Here is a 13,457-nt window from a genome sequence, read left to right as displayed (position 1 = left end):
TATGGTTTTGCATCATGGACTCAATTTCACTATTAATTACTTCTTTCCAATAAGGAGCTTTAGGTGTAGACATAGCTTCTCTAACATGTAAGTTAAAAATTCCAGACCAAAAGATTTTGAAATTTTCATTCTTTTACTGCGTCTTAGCTCACTGTCCATTTCTTCTTGATTTTTATTCTCATCATAAGTTCTTTTTGAAAAACTTGGATCACGTGCCATTTTACAAGGAAATACATCTTCCTAAAAATATGCATTTCTAGATTCAATAATTGTATTAACATGCACGTGAGAAATTTCAAATTTATACACAAGAAACTTATAAGTATTACTATTAATTGCATATTCAATAAATATACAATCAACAGTTTTAGATCCTATCTTAATTCTCTTAGGATAGGTATTATTATTTTAGTAAGACATCTCTACACTTTCAAGTATTTATAAGAAGGCTTTCTTCTTTTCCATAACTCATAAGGCGTCAAATTAGATTTCTTATGAGGTATTTTATTAAGAAGTTAATTTGCAGAAAGTAATGCTTCCCCCCACATATTTTGAGGTAAATAAGAACTTATTAACATGGTATTCATCATCTCTTTAAAGTTCTATTTTTGCGTTTCGTAACACCATTAGATTGGGCTGAATATGGAGCAGTGGTTTGGTGAATAATTCCATGTTTAGAATAAAATAAATTAAAGGAGTATCATATTCACCACCTTTATCGCTTCTTAACACCTTAATATTTTTACTAAGTTGATTTTTAACTTTATTTTTATAAAGTTTAAATGCTTCCAAAGCCTCATCTTTGGATCTTAATACTACACATAACAATAACGTGTACAATCATCAATAAATGTGATAAAATATTTTCTACCACCTCGTGTTTGCACAAATTTTAAATCACATATATCAGTATGAATTAAATCTAAAGATTGAGTATTTCTATCAATAGTATGAAAAGGTGTCTTTGTTAATTTAGATTCAACACACGTTTTATATTCATAATCTAAATTAATATCAAAATTTGGTATTAAATTTAAATTAATTAATCTTTTCATAGTAACATGTCTTAATGTACCATGCCAAATATTAGAAAACTCAATCAAATAAGTAGAATTATTAATATTATTATTAATAGTAGGGATCACAGTCATTACATTAAGTTTAAAGAGCCCATTGCTCAAATAACTTTTACCCACATACATACTGTTAGGATCCGTCCAAAATCCCTCGCTGGAACTTTAGATAAATCCTGATCCCAGGGAAACCCTACCGGATCCTCCAATGGAAAATCCGGCAGAACCTCCCCGAAGGATTGGACTTACCACAATTTTCCTGCACTGAAAATACATTTCTATATACACCACTTTATTCATCCCACCTTAATACAATTTACTTCCACAAGTTTGCAGGACTTCAAATAAATGATAGAGAACCAGTGGAGAATTAAATAAATAATCGTCCAAATAGTATACAGAGTATTATCAAATACAATTGAATATGAAATTTAATACAATATAAGATCAAAAGAAATATGTAACATCCCGTCCCAAATCGCACCGGAATCCGTGCACGTTAACCGAGGTTGACCGTTGACCGAGCGAGTCAAAAGTTGACTTTTTGCTCTAGTTGGAATTTCGAGTTGACCAGGGTACCGTGGCGAAGTGCACGATGCCCCAAGTTCGTAGACTGGTAGCACGTTGAAAACGGAGCTACGGTTTGAAAGTTATGGGCAAAACAAGTTGAAGTGCAAACTGTCTAAAGGGTGCCGGAGTTGACTTTTTATTTATGGGGAAATGAGCATTGACTCGTGCATGGTTGTGAAGTGCTCGTCGATACGAGTTCATAGACTAGTGGCACGCTTAAAACGGACATCCGGTTAAAAAGTTATGGACGCGTGAAGTTTGCCGGATACCGTAATATTTTAATGTTTTTGAGTCGATGAACAGTGAAATGCCATGTGTCAGCTTCTGATTGGTCCACGTGGTATCAACAGTGTCACACGTGTGGCATTTATTTGATAAAATTCTCGGGGAAGAGAGAGAAAGAGAGAGAAGGAGAGAGAGAGTACGACTAGCGCCGGAATTTTTCAAATTTTCTGGCTGAATTACTGTACATGCGCCGGCCAGCAAGGTTCCCCTCCCCATTTCCGGCAAAACCTCAAATTTTCACGGCGATCGGCCGCCGGACGCATCCGGATCGGACGTTCGAAGATCGGCGGCGAGTTTTTCCCTCCACCACCGGCCACCGCCGATTGACCCATTTCCGGCCATTTTCTGGCCACACTCACCAGCTAGCCTTCATCCTCTCCTCAATTCCGGCCGACCCACCAAGTTTCACAGCCATCGGACCACCGACGCGCCGGGATCGGAGCGTTTCCGGCGAGGAGCTGGAAATCTTCAAACCGTGTTTTCTCCGCCGTCCGGCCTCCTTTTTCCTCACCGCCAGTCCTGTTGGATTGCTCTCCCCATGATCTACAAATCTGCAAAAAATCACAGCCAACGGCCACCGCACACGCCGCTGCCGGCGACGGTTGCCGGTGACCACGGCGGCTCGTCTGAAGTTACTGTTCCGGCGAGTACCCAGTTTCCCGGTCGGCTCTAGTCCACTGTGTTCGACCTCCTGAACCTGAATCCGGCATCCGTTTCCGCCAATTCGTGATGGTTTGGGAGAATTGCGGAGCCGAAACCCGAAAAGCTTTCCGGCGAGATTCCGACCCCGTCGGGTCCGATCATCGGAAAGTAAGACCGAATCAATGATCCTCATCACGTGAGCTTCGATTCGGTATATAACTCGTAACCTTTAGATATCGTTTGGTGTTCGCTCCCCGGGTACCCATTTGGGAATTACCCGAATAAAATATTAATATTTTTGGTTGGTGCACTGTGGTTGTTTAGGTGCGCGTACGAGTGGTGGAGTTGATCCCGAGGAGGATCTTAGTTGATTTACGTGCTCAAGGTGAGTGACCCACCTTTAAAAATTATTTTGAGCAATTAATTATGTTTAATTGGTATTTATGTGGTGTGATTTAATTATGGTTTATTGTGGTTTAATTTATTTATTATGCATGAGCATAGTATGTTTCGGTAGTATTTGTACGTGGTTTTTAGTATTAATTTTTCGGGCATAATTGGGTTAAATATTTTATGAAAATATTTGTTTAAATTTTATAAATTATGCCCGCGGTATTTTTATGGTTGCATTTCGTACTTCGAGAAAATTGTGATTTGTTGGTTATCAATGTTTCGTACCGGTTTATTATATAAAAATATGTGAGATGGTAAATGTGACAATTTAATGTATTTCCCATGGTAATTTTGGAAAACGGTACGGTTGGTTAATAATGTTTATTTTTAGACGCACTCATACAGTATTGGTGTTCTGGTGTATGGTGTATGGACACGTGGTAGCGCGCAGGTATTATGTGGTTTAGCGCGCGGTTATTACTTCACCCGTGAGTTGCCATTGGACCATGGGCAGGCAAGTTTGTTGTTGTGCACAGCCGCCCCCCTCTTTGGCCGGGTTGATGGTTTTAGCAGCGGTACTGTCGGGACGCCGAAGTGCCGTTGCAGGTTTCTCTCTTTAACCCCCCGCCAGTCGGTGCTCGGGACGCTGGGTATCGGAGGGCATCACCGGTATATGGTGTGGTGCGTCAGGTGTAAATTGCAAATAATGTTTTAAACCCCAAAGGTGTTCAAAAATTATTTACTATAATTTATTACATTTTAATTATATATTGGGGTATTTATTATTTATTGTTTATCAAATGGTTTAATCCCTTGGTTTTCGGGGAGTAAGTACATCGGGTTTTGTGAAAACGTTTTAAAAGGGGAACATTTCCAACGGAGTGAATAGTGAGGGTTTTGAGAGAAAATATTATTTCAATTGTTTATTTATTTATTTATGTAATTGTTCGGTATGGATTGATTAAATTCCTTTATATTTTTTTATATTATTAATATTAAAGGTGTTCAGTAGTTAGGGTCACTTACTGAGATGATTAGCATCTCACACTCTTAAATTCCGTTCCCCTAGGTCCAGGTTGGAGACGTTGATTGTCCGGGGCGAGCCCAACGTCTCAGTTCGTTGCCGAAGGTTCAAGAAGTTTTTCTTCCCTTTTTCCTCTTTATCTTGTATTGCTTTTTATCTGTCATGGTATTAATTCCACATTTATTGTATAATGCTCTGTATATACTGTATTGGACGTGTAGTTGTTCTTTATGCATTGATTTACTGTTCTTTGAAGTGCTGTAAATTTATGGAAACAAATTGTAGTTTGTGGGAGGAATAAGGGGATGTTTATAGAAGTGTGTTTTCAGTGCAGGTAATTTGTGGTAAGTCCATCCCTTAGGGGAGGCTCTGCCGGATTTTCCATTGGAGGGTCCGGTAGAGTTTCCCTGGGATCAGAGCTTGTCTAGGGTTCCAAGGAGGAATTCTGGACGGGTCCTGACAAATAACACAAGATAGAAATGAAAGGAAAAGCCTTTCAGTCTTCGACAACGAACCAAGACGTCGAGCTCGCCCCCGGACGATCAATGTCGACTAACCTGGGCTTAAGGGAACAAAATTTAAAAATATGAGATGCTAATAATCTCAGTGAGTAACCTAATCTACTATACAATAATAATAATAATAATAATAAGGCAAATAACTTAATTAATTGATTAATAAGAAATGAGTAAATAAATAATAGGTAGTAAAATAAATAATATTTTTCCTCAAAACCCTCACGATTTACTCAGTTGGAAAATTTTCCTTTTTAAAACATTTTTGCAAAACCCAACATTTTATGCCCCAAAAATCTAGAAAATATTTTAGTAATAATTTCCAAATAAAAGACAACAAATTAATAATCCAAAAATTTTAGTGAGAAATAATTATAAAAAATAAGACTAATGACAAATATTAAATTAGGAATAAAGTATTGTAAACAATTAATACGAAAACACAATAAAATTTACATTAACAAAAACGATCCAAGAAATATTTAAATAAATAAAATAAAACCAAATAATTAATAATAGAACTCAATTTAGATTACCAAAACAATTTAATTTATAAAATACTATTAAAAACATTTTAATTTAAATGAAATTCTAAAATATTGTATGATTAAAATCACGTTGTGAAAACCATTTGATGCACTCACTATATACCAGTAGCACCAATGGTACCTAGCATCCGGAGCACTGCTAGACAGGAGGTTAAACAGTGAAACCGGCATACGGTACCGTAGCGTCCCACTGCACTACTGCAAACAGGCGTCCCGACCATGAAGAGGTGATCTACCCTTATCTGATGGCAACCACAGGACAACCCCATAATCACCTATGTGCTACTCACACCCACTTGCGCACTCACCACATCCACCTGCACGCTAATCATATCCATGTATACAGAACACCAGTACGTGTATGGTGCATCTAAAAATCATAAAATGAATATTTGTATAAAATACCACCGGGTTTATTTTATCCATTTAAACCCATAAATTTTTCACATTCCTTTTTAAATCATCGTCATAATAAATTCCATCAATTTCAAATCCATCAACTCTCAATTCCATCAATTTAAATATACAAATTTTCCAATGGCATAAATATTTTTGAAAATAATAATTTAAATCAATATTTCTTTTTCAAATCTTTAGAAAAAAAAAATTGAATCAAATATGTCATTTAAACATCATAAAATCCACAACAATCAAAATTCTCATAAATAAATTCTACAATAAATCAAATAACATTAAATTCACAATTCCTTTAAATATCAAATTTCCATAAAATCTAAATTTTCATAATTTCTCAAAAAATCATATACTTCAAGTTATTCAAATATTGACATCAAAATTTAATTCACATTTTATCACATAATCAACATAGAATAAAAACATTCAAATATTAGAATATTCCAAAATATAATTAATTTAACATCCGAAAATAATTTTGAAGGTGGGTCACTCACCTCAAGCATGCAATCCAACCAAGATCTTCTATAGGATCAATTCTACGGCTCACACGTGCTCCTAAAATAACAATAGTATACATAATCAAATAAATTAATATTTTATTCGAATAATAATGTCCGATACCCGGGGGGTTTAACACAAACGGTATCCAAAATTCGTAAATAAGGTATCAACAGAAAGCTAAGGGGACGAGAAATACGTTACCGATCTCCATTGGACTCAACTCGACCGGAAGTGGCTGGAAAGTGGACGAAAGCTTTCGGTCGAACTTCAACTTATCGTGTCTCCCAAATGGCAGGGAATTGAGCTGAATGGACCTCAAAATCGAGCTCAGGAGGTCCAAAATAGGGGGAATAAGGTATGAAATTGGGCTGGGTTGGTCGGAAAACAACGAAATCACTGGAAAATCAAAATGGGCCACCGCATGCTTCATCCGTCAATCTGGGCACGTCACCAGTTGGCCGGCAGCCAAACTTGGCAGTTGAGCTCACCGACAGCTGGGCTTCACCAGTCGCTAGCGCGTGTGGCTATCTGGTGGCCAGAAAAGATGCAGCAAGGAGAGAGAGAGATTGACGGGAAGGAGAAATGAAGAGAGAAGGAGAAGGAAGAAGAATAAGAAAGGAAGAAGAAGCCCGTGGGGACATTTTCCCACGTGGGGGAAAAGGAAAAAAAAGAAAAAGAAAAAGAAAAAGAAAAAAAAAATATATATATATATATAAAATAATATTAAAATAATACAGTAAAAAAAAAAACTTTACAGATCCATAACTTGTAAACCACATATCCGTTTTGGGCGTGCCGCTAGTCTATAAACTCATATCGATGATTACTTCACAACCGTTCATAAGGCAAAATTTAATTTTACATGAATAAAAAGTCAACTCGGGCACCCCTTGGATAGTTTGGACCTCAACTTGTTTTGCTCGTAACTTTCAAACGATAGCTCCGTTTTTAATGTGCTACTAGTCTATGGACTCAGATCGATATATACTTTGCAACGATACCCTAGTCAAAGAAAAATTCCATCCGGATCAAAAAGTCAAATTTTGATCCTTTTCTATCAACGGCGGTCAAACCCAATCAACCTCAGTCAATGTAAAGAAAATTCTGATGTTGTTCGGGACGGGATGTTACACATACCCCCTTTTGAAATTACAAATTTATCAAACTTAAAGACCAACTTAAAACCATTTTTACTAAGTAATGATCCAAACATAAGACTTTTGAGAATATCATGAACATGTAACACATTTGTGAGGGTAACTTCTTTTCTGGATGTCATCTTAAGTATAACCTTTCCTTTTCCTTCAACTTTAGAGGTAGAAGAATTTCCCATGAATAGTTGTTTCTCCTCATGATTTGGATTTTGATACGTGGTGAACATATTCTTGTCAGAACATATATGGCGAGTAGCCCCAGTGTCCAACCACCATGACCTCGGATTCCCTACCAAGTTTGCTTTAGAAAAAACAGCAGATAGATTCATTTCATTAACATCATTGGAAAGATTTTCAATTTCAGTGACATTGGCATGAAAGGTCTTTCTCTTTTTGTTTTCTTGACCTTTACAGTTACGACAATCTTTAGCACGATGCCTCGACTTGTCACATACAAAACATTTGCCATTGAACCTTTTAGATCCATCGCCATTAGACCCTCCATTGGAACTTTGATTTTCAAATTTCCTTTTCTTGTTCTTGCTGATCTTATGTCTTTGTTCCACTACATTTGCCTTGCTCTCCATCGGATTTCTATTTTTATTTTCAGAAAATCTATTATCTTCTTCTATTCTCAATCTCACAATTAAATCCTCAAGCCCCATCTCTTTACATTTATGTTTTAAATAATTTTTGAAATCCTTCCAAGATGGTGGCAATTTTTCAATCACCGCAGCCACTTGGAAAGACTTACTAATTTCTATTTTTTCAGCATATAGTTCATGAACAATGAGTTGGAGCTCTTGGACTTGATTTATGACACTCTTTGAATCAATCATTTGAAAATCCAAAAATTTACCAACAACGAATTTCTTCGTGCCGGCATCTTCCGTTTTATATTTTTTCTCCAAAGATTGCCATAAATCTTTTGCAGTTTTAATACTACTATATACATTATATAGTATGTCATTTAAACCATTGAGAATATAATTTTTACATAGAAAATACAAATGGTGCCATGCATCCACTGCTGCTACCGTTCGAGTATTAGACTCATTTTCATTAAGAACGGGAGCAACCTCAATGAGAAATTTGCCTAGGTTCAAAGTAGTAAGATAAAATAACATTTTTTGTTGCCATTTTTTAAAATCAGAACCACCAAATTTCTCTGGTTTCCAGTATGACTCAAAGATGTAGGCAAAGTAGTAAGAGGTAAAGATGCATTAGATGCCATTTCTATAAAAGAAAATATATTACCAAATAATTACTAATTAAGCAAGAAATAAACTAAACAAATAATTTATCTATAAGATAAAATTAAAATATGCAACAATGTATGTACAAAATAAATATTTGCAAATATAAATATTTAACTTTCACTGTAATACTTAAAAAATAAACTTTATATATAAATACTTGATAAAATATGTGAATATATATATATATATATATATGTAATATAACAAACAAAGAACACGTAAAAATATATATTAGATGTATATAAACACAGAACACGTAACTAAACACAGGCACTGCAAGCAAGTATAAATTAAATGAATATTAAATATAATATATGTTAAATATTATCTATTAATATATAATATATATTAAATATTAACTAATACCTACAATAGTGCAAAAATATGTATATATATGCGTATAAGAACAGGCACGTAAACCAGTAAATAGAAATAAGAGATACGAGTTATAATAAAACTAGAATTATATGTGTATTATAATAATAAGTAATAATAAATAAATAAATAAATATATAAATATATATATATATATATTTATATATCAAAGAAGTGATAAAGAAGATCTTAATGTAAATATGGATAAACTTTCTTAACTTCCGTAAATAATTAAACGTATATATAAACAACGCAGAGAACCTAATGTTTGAAAGAGATTAATTTACTAATATAATATTATCTTAAGATTGTTAGGAAATTAATAAACCTAAAACAAAGTGTGTATATATATATACATATATATAAATATCTCAATGTATATTAAATATATAAAACAATATATAAATAATTATAGTGAGATAAAGAAGAAGAACTCACAGGTATTGTGTTTGTATTATAACTAGTATTCATTTCTGTGCGATGCACGGAATGTATAACCATAATAGATTATTTAATCATAACAGATGATATTAAATATAATCTATAATAATTAATAATATTTGAAAATTTATTTAAAAAGTTTTATTACTAATAAGTATATTTGGATTTTTTTTTTCAATCTCTACTATAAAAGTTTGTCAAAAATTATAAATTTACTTCTATATATAGTACTATTCAATTATGAAATTCAAATTCAAAAATTAAATTATAAATTTAACTTCTATATATAATAATATTCAATTATAAAATTTAAATTCAAAAATTACCTATATAATTTTTTTCTATCTATGAAATTTTCCTATTTAATTTGCATATATGGAATTTAAATTTAAATTTAAGTGTATTTAAATAATATTTTTCATCTATAAAATTTAAATTCCAATTCAAATGTATTTTTTGGTTCATTGCAAATAATTAATTTTCATATATTAAATACTCATAATGTAATTTAATTATTTATCATTATTATTATTATTTATCTTATAAATATAATTTATTTTACCTTATAAGACCACTTATTTATGGAATTCGATTAAAAATGTTTACCAATTTAATTTTTTTCACCTATGAAATTTAAATTTAAATTCAAATGTATTTATATGATTTAAATCAAATTCAAATATATCCATATAATATTTCCCATCTATGATATTAAAATTCAAATTCAAATATATTTTTTGATTTTTTGTAAATAATTAACTTTTTTATGTTAAATCTTTATGTTTAATTCGATTAGGTAAAGAATTCAATTTAAATGAAATAATAACATCCTTTATATTTCTTCCATCATCTAATATATATATATATATATATATATCTATTAATTTAAGAGATCTTTCTTTTTATATATATATTTTAAAATATTTTTGATAAAATAATTATTTTCATTATATTTTGTAACTCATTGTTTCTATTTATAATTACTTATACCATATATAGAATATTTTTAACACAAATAATTATTTTATTTATTTTATGAACATGATTGTATTGGAAAACTTTCATCCAAAACGTCAACAATATTAGTCTTTAACATAAAGTTTGGTTTATATTTGTGTTTTGTGGTCTTAAATTTGACATTGTTGCATCCAATTCTAAAATTTTACATTAAATATAATTGACATTCATGAATCAGTGGATTAAAATAACGAACCAATGAACGCTTTATTGTAACATGAATCTTTCCACCCTATAAATATTTGTTAAAATTTTCAAAGCTAAAACAAAATAATGGATACATAATATTATTATATTATTATATATATAAGATTATATTGTATAATCTATATCATAATAATAATAATAATAATAATATATTTTATATAGTATATTATATACGCATGCACGATTATTATATATATTATATATAATAACAAGTGTAATTATAATAATAATATATATTATATACATATGCACGATATTATATATAAGATTATATTCTATAATATAAACACATAATAATAATAATAATAATAATAATAATATCAATAACATGTAACGAAAATTAAAAAAAAAAAAAAAAACCTGCTTATCCATTAACACTATTTCAATGCTACTAATTTTTTATTTGTCATCAAAGCATTAAATACTAAAATTTTAAAATAACAGAAGATGTCACTTGCTAATTTATAGTAAAAAATGTTTAACTTATTTAGTAAATAAAATACAGATCAAATATTAAATAATAGTACATGCAAAGAAATATTCTCTAAATCTCTAATTATATTTATGCATGCATGGCCTATATCTTTAATTATAGTTACAAATCAATATTTTATTCATTTTCAAGTTATTATATAAATATATAATCAAATATTAAATAATAGTACATGCAAAAGAATATTCTCTAAATTTTTAATTATATATATGCTGTACATGCACGGGCTATCTTTAATTATGATAACACAAACTCATAAATATATATTTGGTAAATAATATCAAATAAAATATTTTATTTATTTTGTTATTATATATATATATATATATGTATGTTTGGTTATATCCATAAAAGGTAAGATAATGAATGATAAATAATAAATAATAATAAATAAAATAAAAATATTTCAAAATTATTACCATATGTAATTAAATTATATCAAAATTTAATTTTATATATATTTGGTTGTATCCATAAAAGGTAAGCTAATGAATAATAACTGATAAATAATAAATAAAATTAAGAAAATATATTTTTGGAGGGAATTTGGAAGAATACTGTGCTGACATGTGGTGCATACAGTTCTTCTTTTATATATTATATAGATTTCAAATAAAGTTGATCTTTATATAATAATCGAGCCAAGAGTTGAACTCTTTTTCCTTAAGACAATATTTGCTCTGCTATAGTGTTTACAGTTTACAGTGATTGTTTCTTAGGATACAACAATCTCTTCTTTGAATAGTAGCACTCCAAAATCAAAGAACCACGAACCAACAAAATTTCAATTCTCTCTACTCACATGTTTGTTAATTATTTTCCTGTTTGTTTAACAATAGTACCATACAATACTTATAGATTTCAGAAAAATATCAAGAATGGACATGATGATTCAAACAGACATATTATTTCAAAAAATGACGTAATATTTCAAGAAAAAATACACTGTTTCAAGAAACATTACAACTGTTAATGATGAAACAGTGTAAGTTGTAACATTCTATCAAAAGTCATGCTGTTTCATAAATAATTTTTATTTATTATAACTAGCTAACAGCAAGCAATAAGACAATCAAGATTTGCAGTCATTGTTCTTTCAAAGAACTATGCTTCTTCAAGTTGGTGCCTAGAATAACTTGCAGAGATTGTTGAATGCAAGAAAAAGCTTGGACTCACTGTTCTTCCAGTTTTCTATCATGTGGAACCAACCCACGTAAGAAAACAAACAGGGGATTTTGGGAAAGGCTTTGAATCAGTTTTGAAATCCAGAATTAATGGGGAATGTGAACAAGTGGAAGGATGCTTTGATTGAAGTAGCCAGCATAGCTGGATGGGATATGGAAAACAGGTACTACTTTTTTTTAACTTCAACAAGCTGTCCCATCTTATTAAAAATAGTAGTCCAATATTTTCAATTTTGATAACTATTTGATAATTATTATTATTATTATGATTTCCTAAACTTCCATATATTTTGCCTAACGAAATGTTTGAATATATATATATATATATATATATTCAGGTACGAGGCAGAGGTTATTCGGAAAATTGTTAAAGAGATTTTAAAAGAATTGAATCCAACATTTTCAATTCGTAACAAGTTCCTTGTTGGAATGGCTTCTCGCATCAACAAAATGAATCTTCTCTTGGACATGAATTTGGATGATGTTCGCACCATTGGAGTTTGGGGGATGGGAGGCATTGTAAGACAACTCTCGCTCGTGAAGTTTTCAAGTCAATCTACGACAAATTTGAAGCTGGCTGCTTCATTGACAATGTAAGAGAGGAATTTGAAAAACATGGTATACTTACATTTACAAAATATCCTCTACAAAACTTTGGTAGATAGTTCAGGAAGTATACGAAGTTATGAAATGGGAATCAACGTATTAAGGAAAAGACTAAATTCTAGAAGGTTGCTTATCATTCTAGATGATGTTGATAACTTTAAACAAATAGAAGCTTTGGTTGGAAATGGTGAGCAACAAAATGAATGGTTAGGTCCAGGGAGCAGAGTCATTGTAACAACTAGAAATAAGCATTTGTTGAAGCTATATGGAGAGAATAACATATATAATGTTGATAAAATGACCAATGATGAAGCTCTTCAACTCCTATGTCAAAAAGCCTTCAAACACGGCAATCTTTTAGATGGGTATGTGAAGCTGTCTGATAGTGTTGTAGGCTATGCTAAAGGCAATCCTTTAGCTCTTGAAGTTTTAGGTTCTTTCTTACTTGGAAGAAGTGTAGAAGAATGGTCAGACACACTGGCTAAACTAAAGGAAGATCTTGATAAAGATATATTCCGTACACTTCAAGTAAGTTTTGAGTGATTGGATAATAATGAGAAGAAAATGTTTTTGGATATAGCATGTTTCTTCAAAGGAGATGATGAATATCGTGTAAAAAAGATATTCGAAAGTTGTGGATTTCATCCCGAAATTGGTATTCAAGTTCTCATTGAGAAATCTCTGATAACAATGGTTGGAGGTAAGCTATGGATGCATGATCTGTTACAACAATTGGGCCAAGACATTGTTCGT

At 31.3% G+C, this 13,457-nt stretch overlaps 1 protein-coding gene across 1 annotated transcript; it reads left to right on the top strand.

Annotated features, from left to right (window-relative positions):
* Positions 1–12,713: 12,713 nt before the first annotated feature.
* On the top strand, positions 12,714–13,247 carry LOC125422890 (disease resistance protein RML1B-like). Its single transcript, XM_060817262.1, has one exon. The coding sequence runs from the start codon at positions 12,714–12,716 to the stop codon at positions 13,245–13,247; it is 534 nt and encodes a 177-aa protein (XP_060673245.1).
* The last annotated feature ends 210 nt before the right edge of the window (positions 13,248–13,457 follow it).

Source organism: Ziziphus jujuba, chromosome 5 (assembly GCF_031755915.1).
Source record: "Ziziphus jujuba cultivar Dongzao chromosome 5, ASM3175591v1".
NCBI classification, from domain to species: domain Eukaryota; kingdom Viridiplantae; phylum Streptophyta; class Magnoliopsida; order Rosales; family Rhamnaceae; genus Ziziphus; species Ziziphus jujuba.
The sequence above is the reverse complement of the archived record's forward strand: the minus strand, read 5'-3'. Positions and strand labels throughout refer to the sequence as shown.

Excerpts from the sequence above, each read along its gene's own strand:
- LOC125422890 (XM_060817262.1), top strand. The coding sequence starts at position 12,714 with ATGGTATACTTACATTTACAAAATATCCTCTACAAAACTTTGGTAGAT.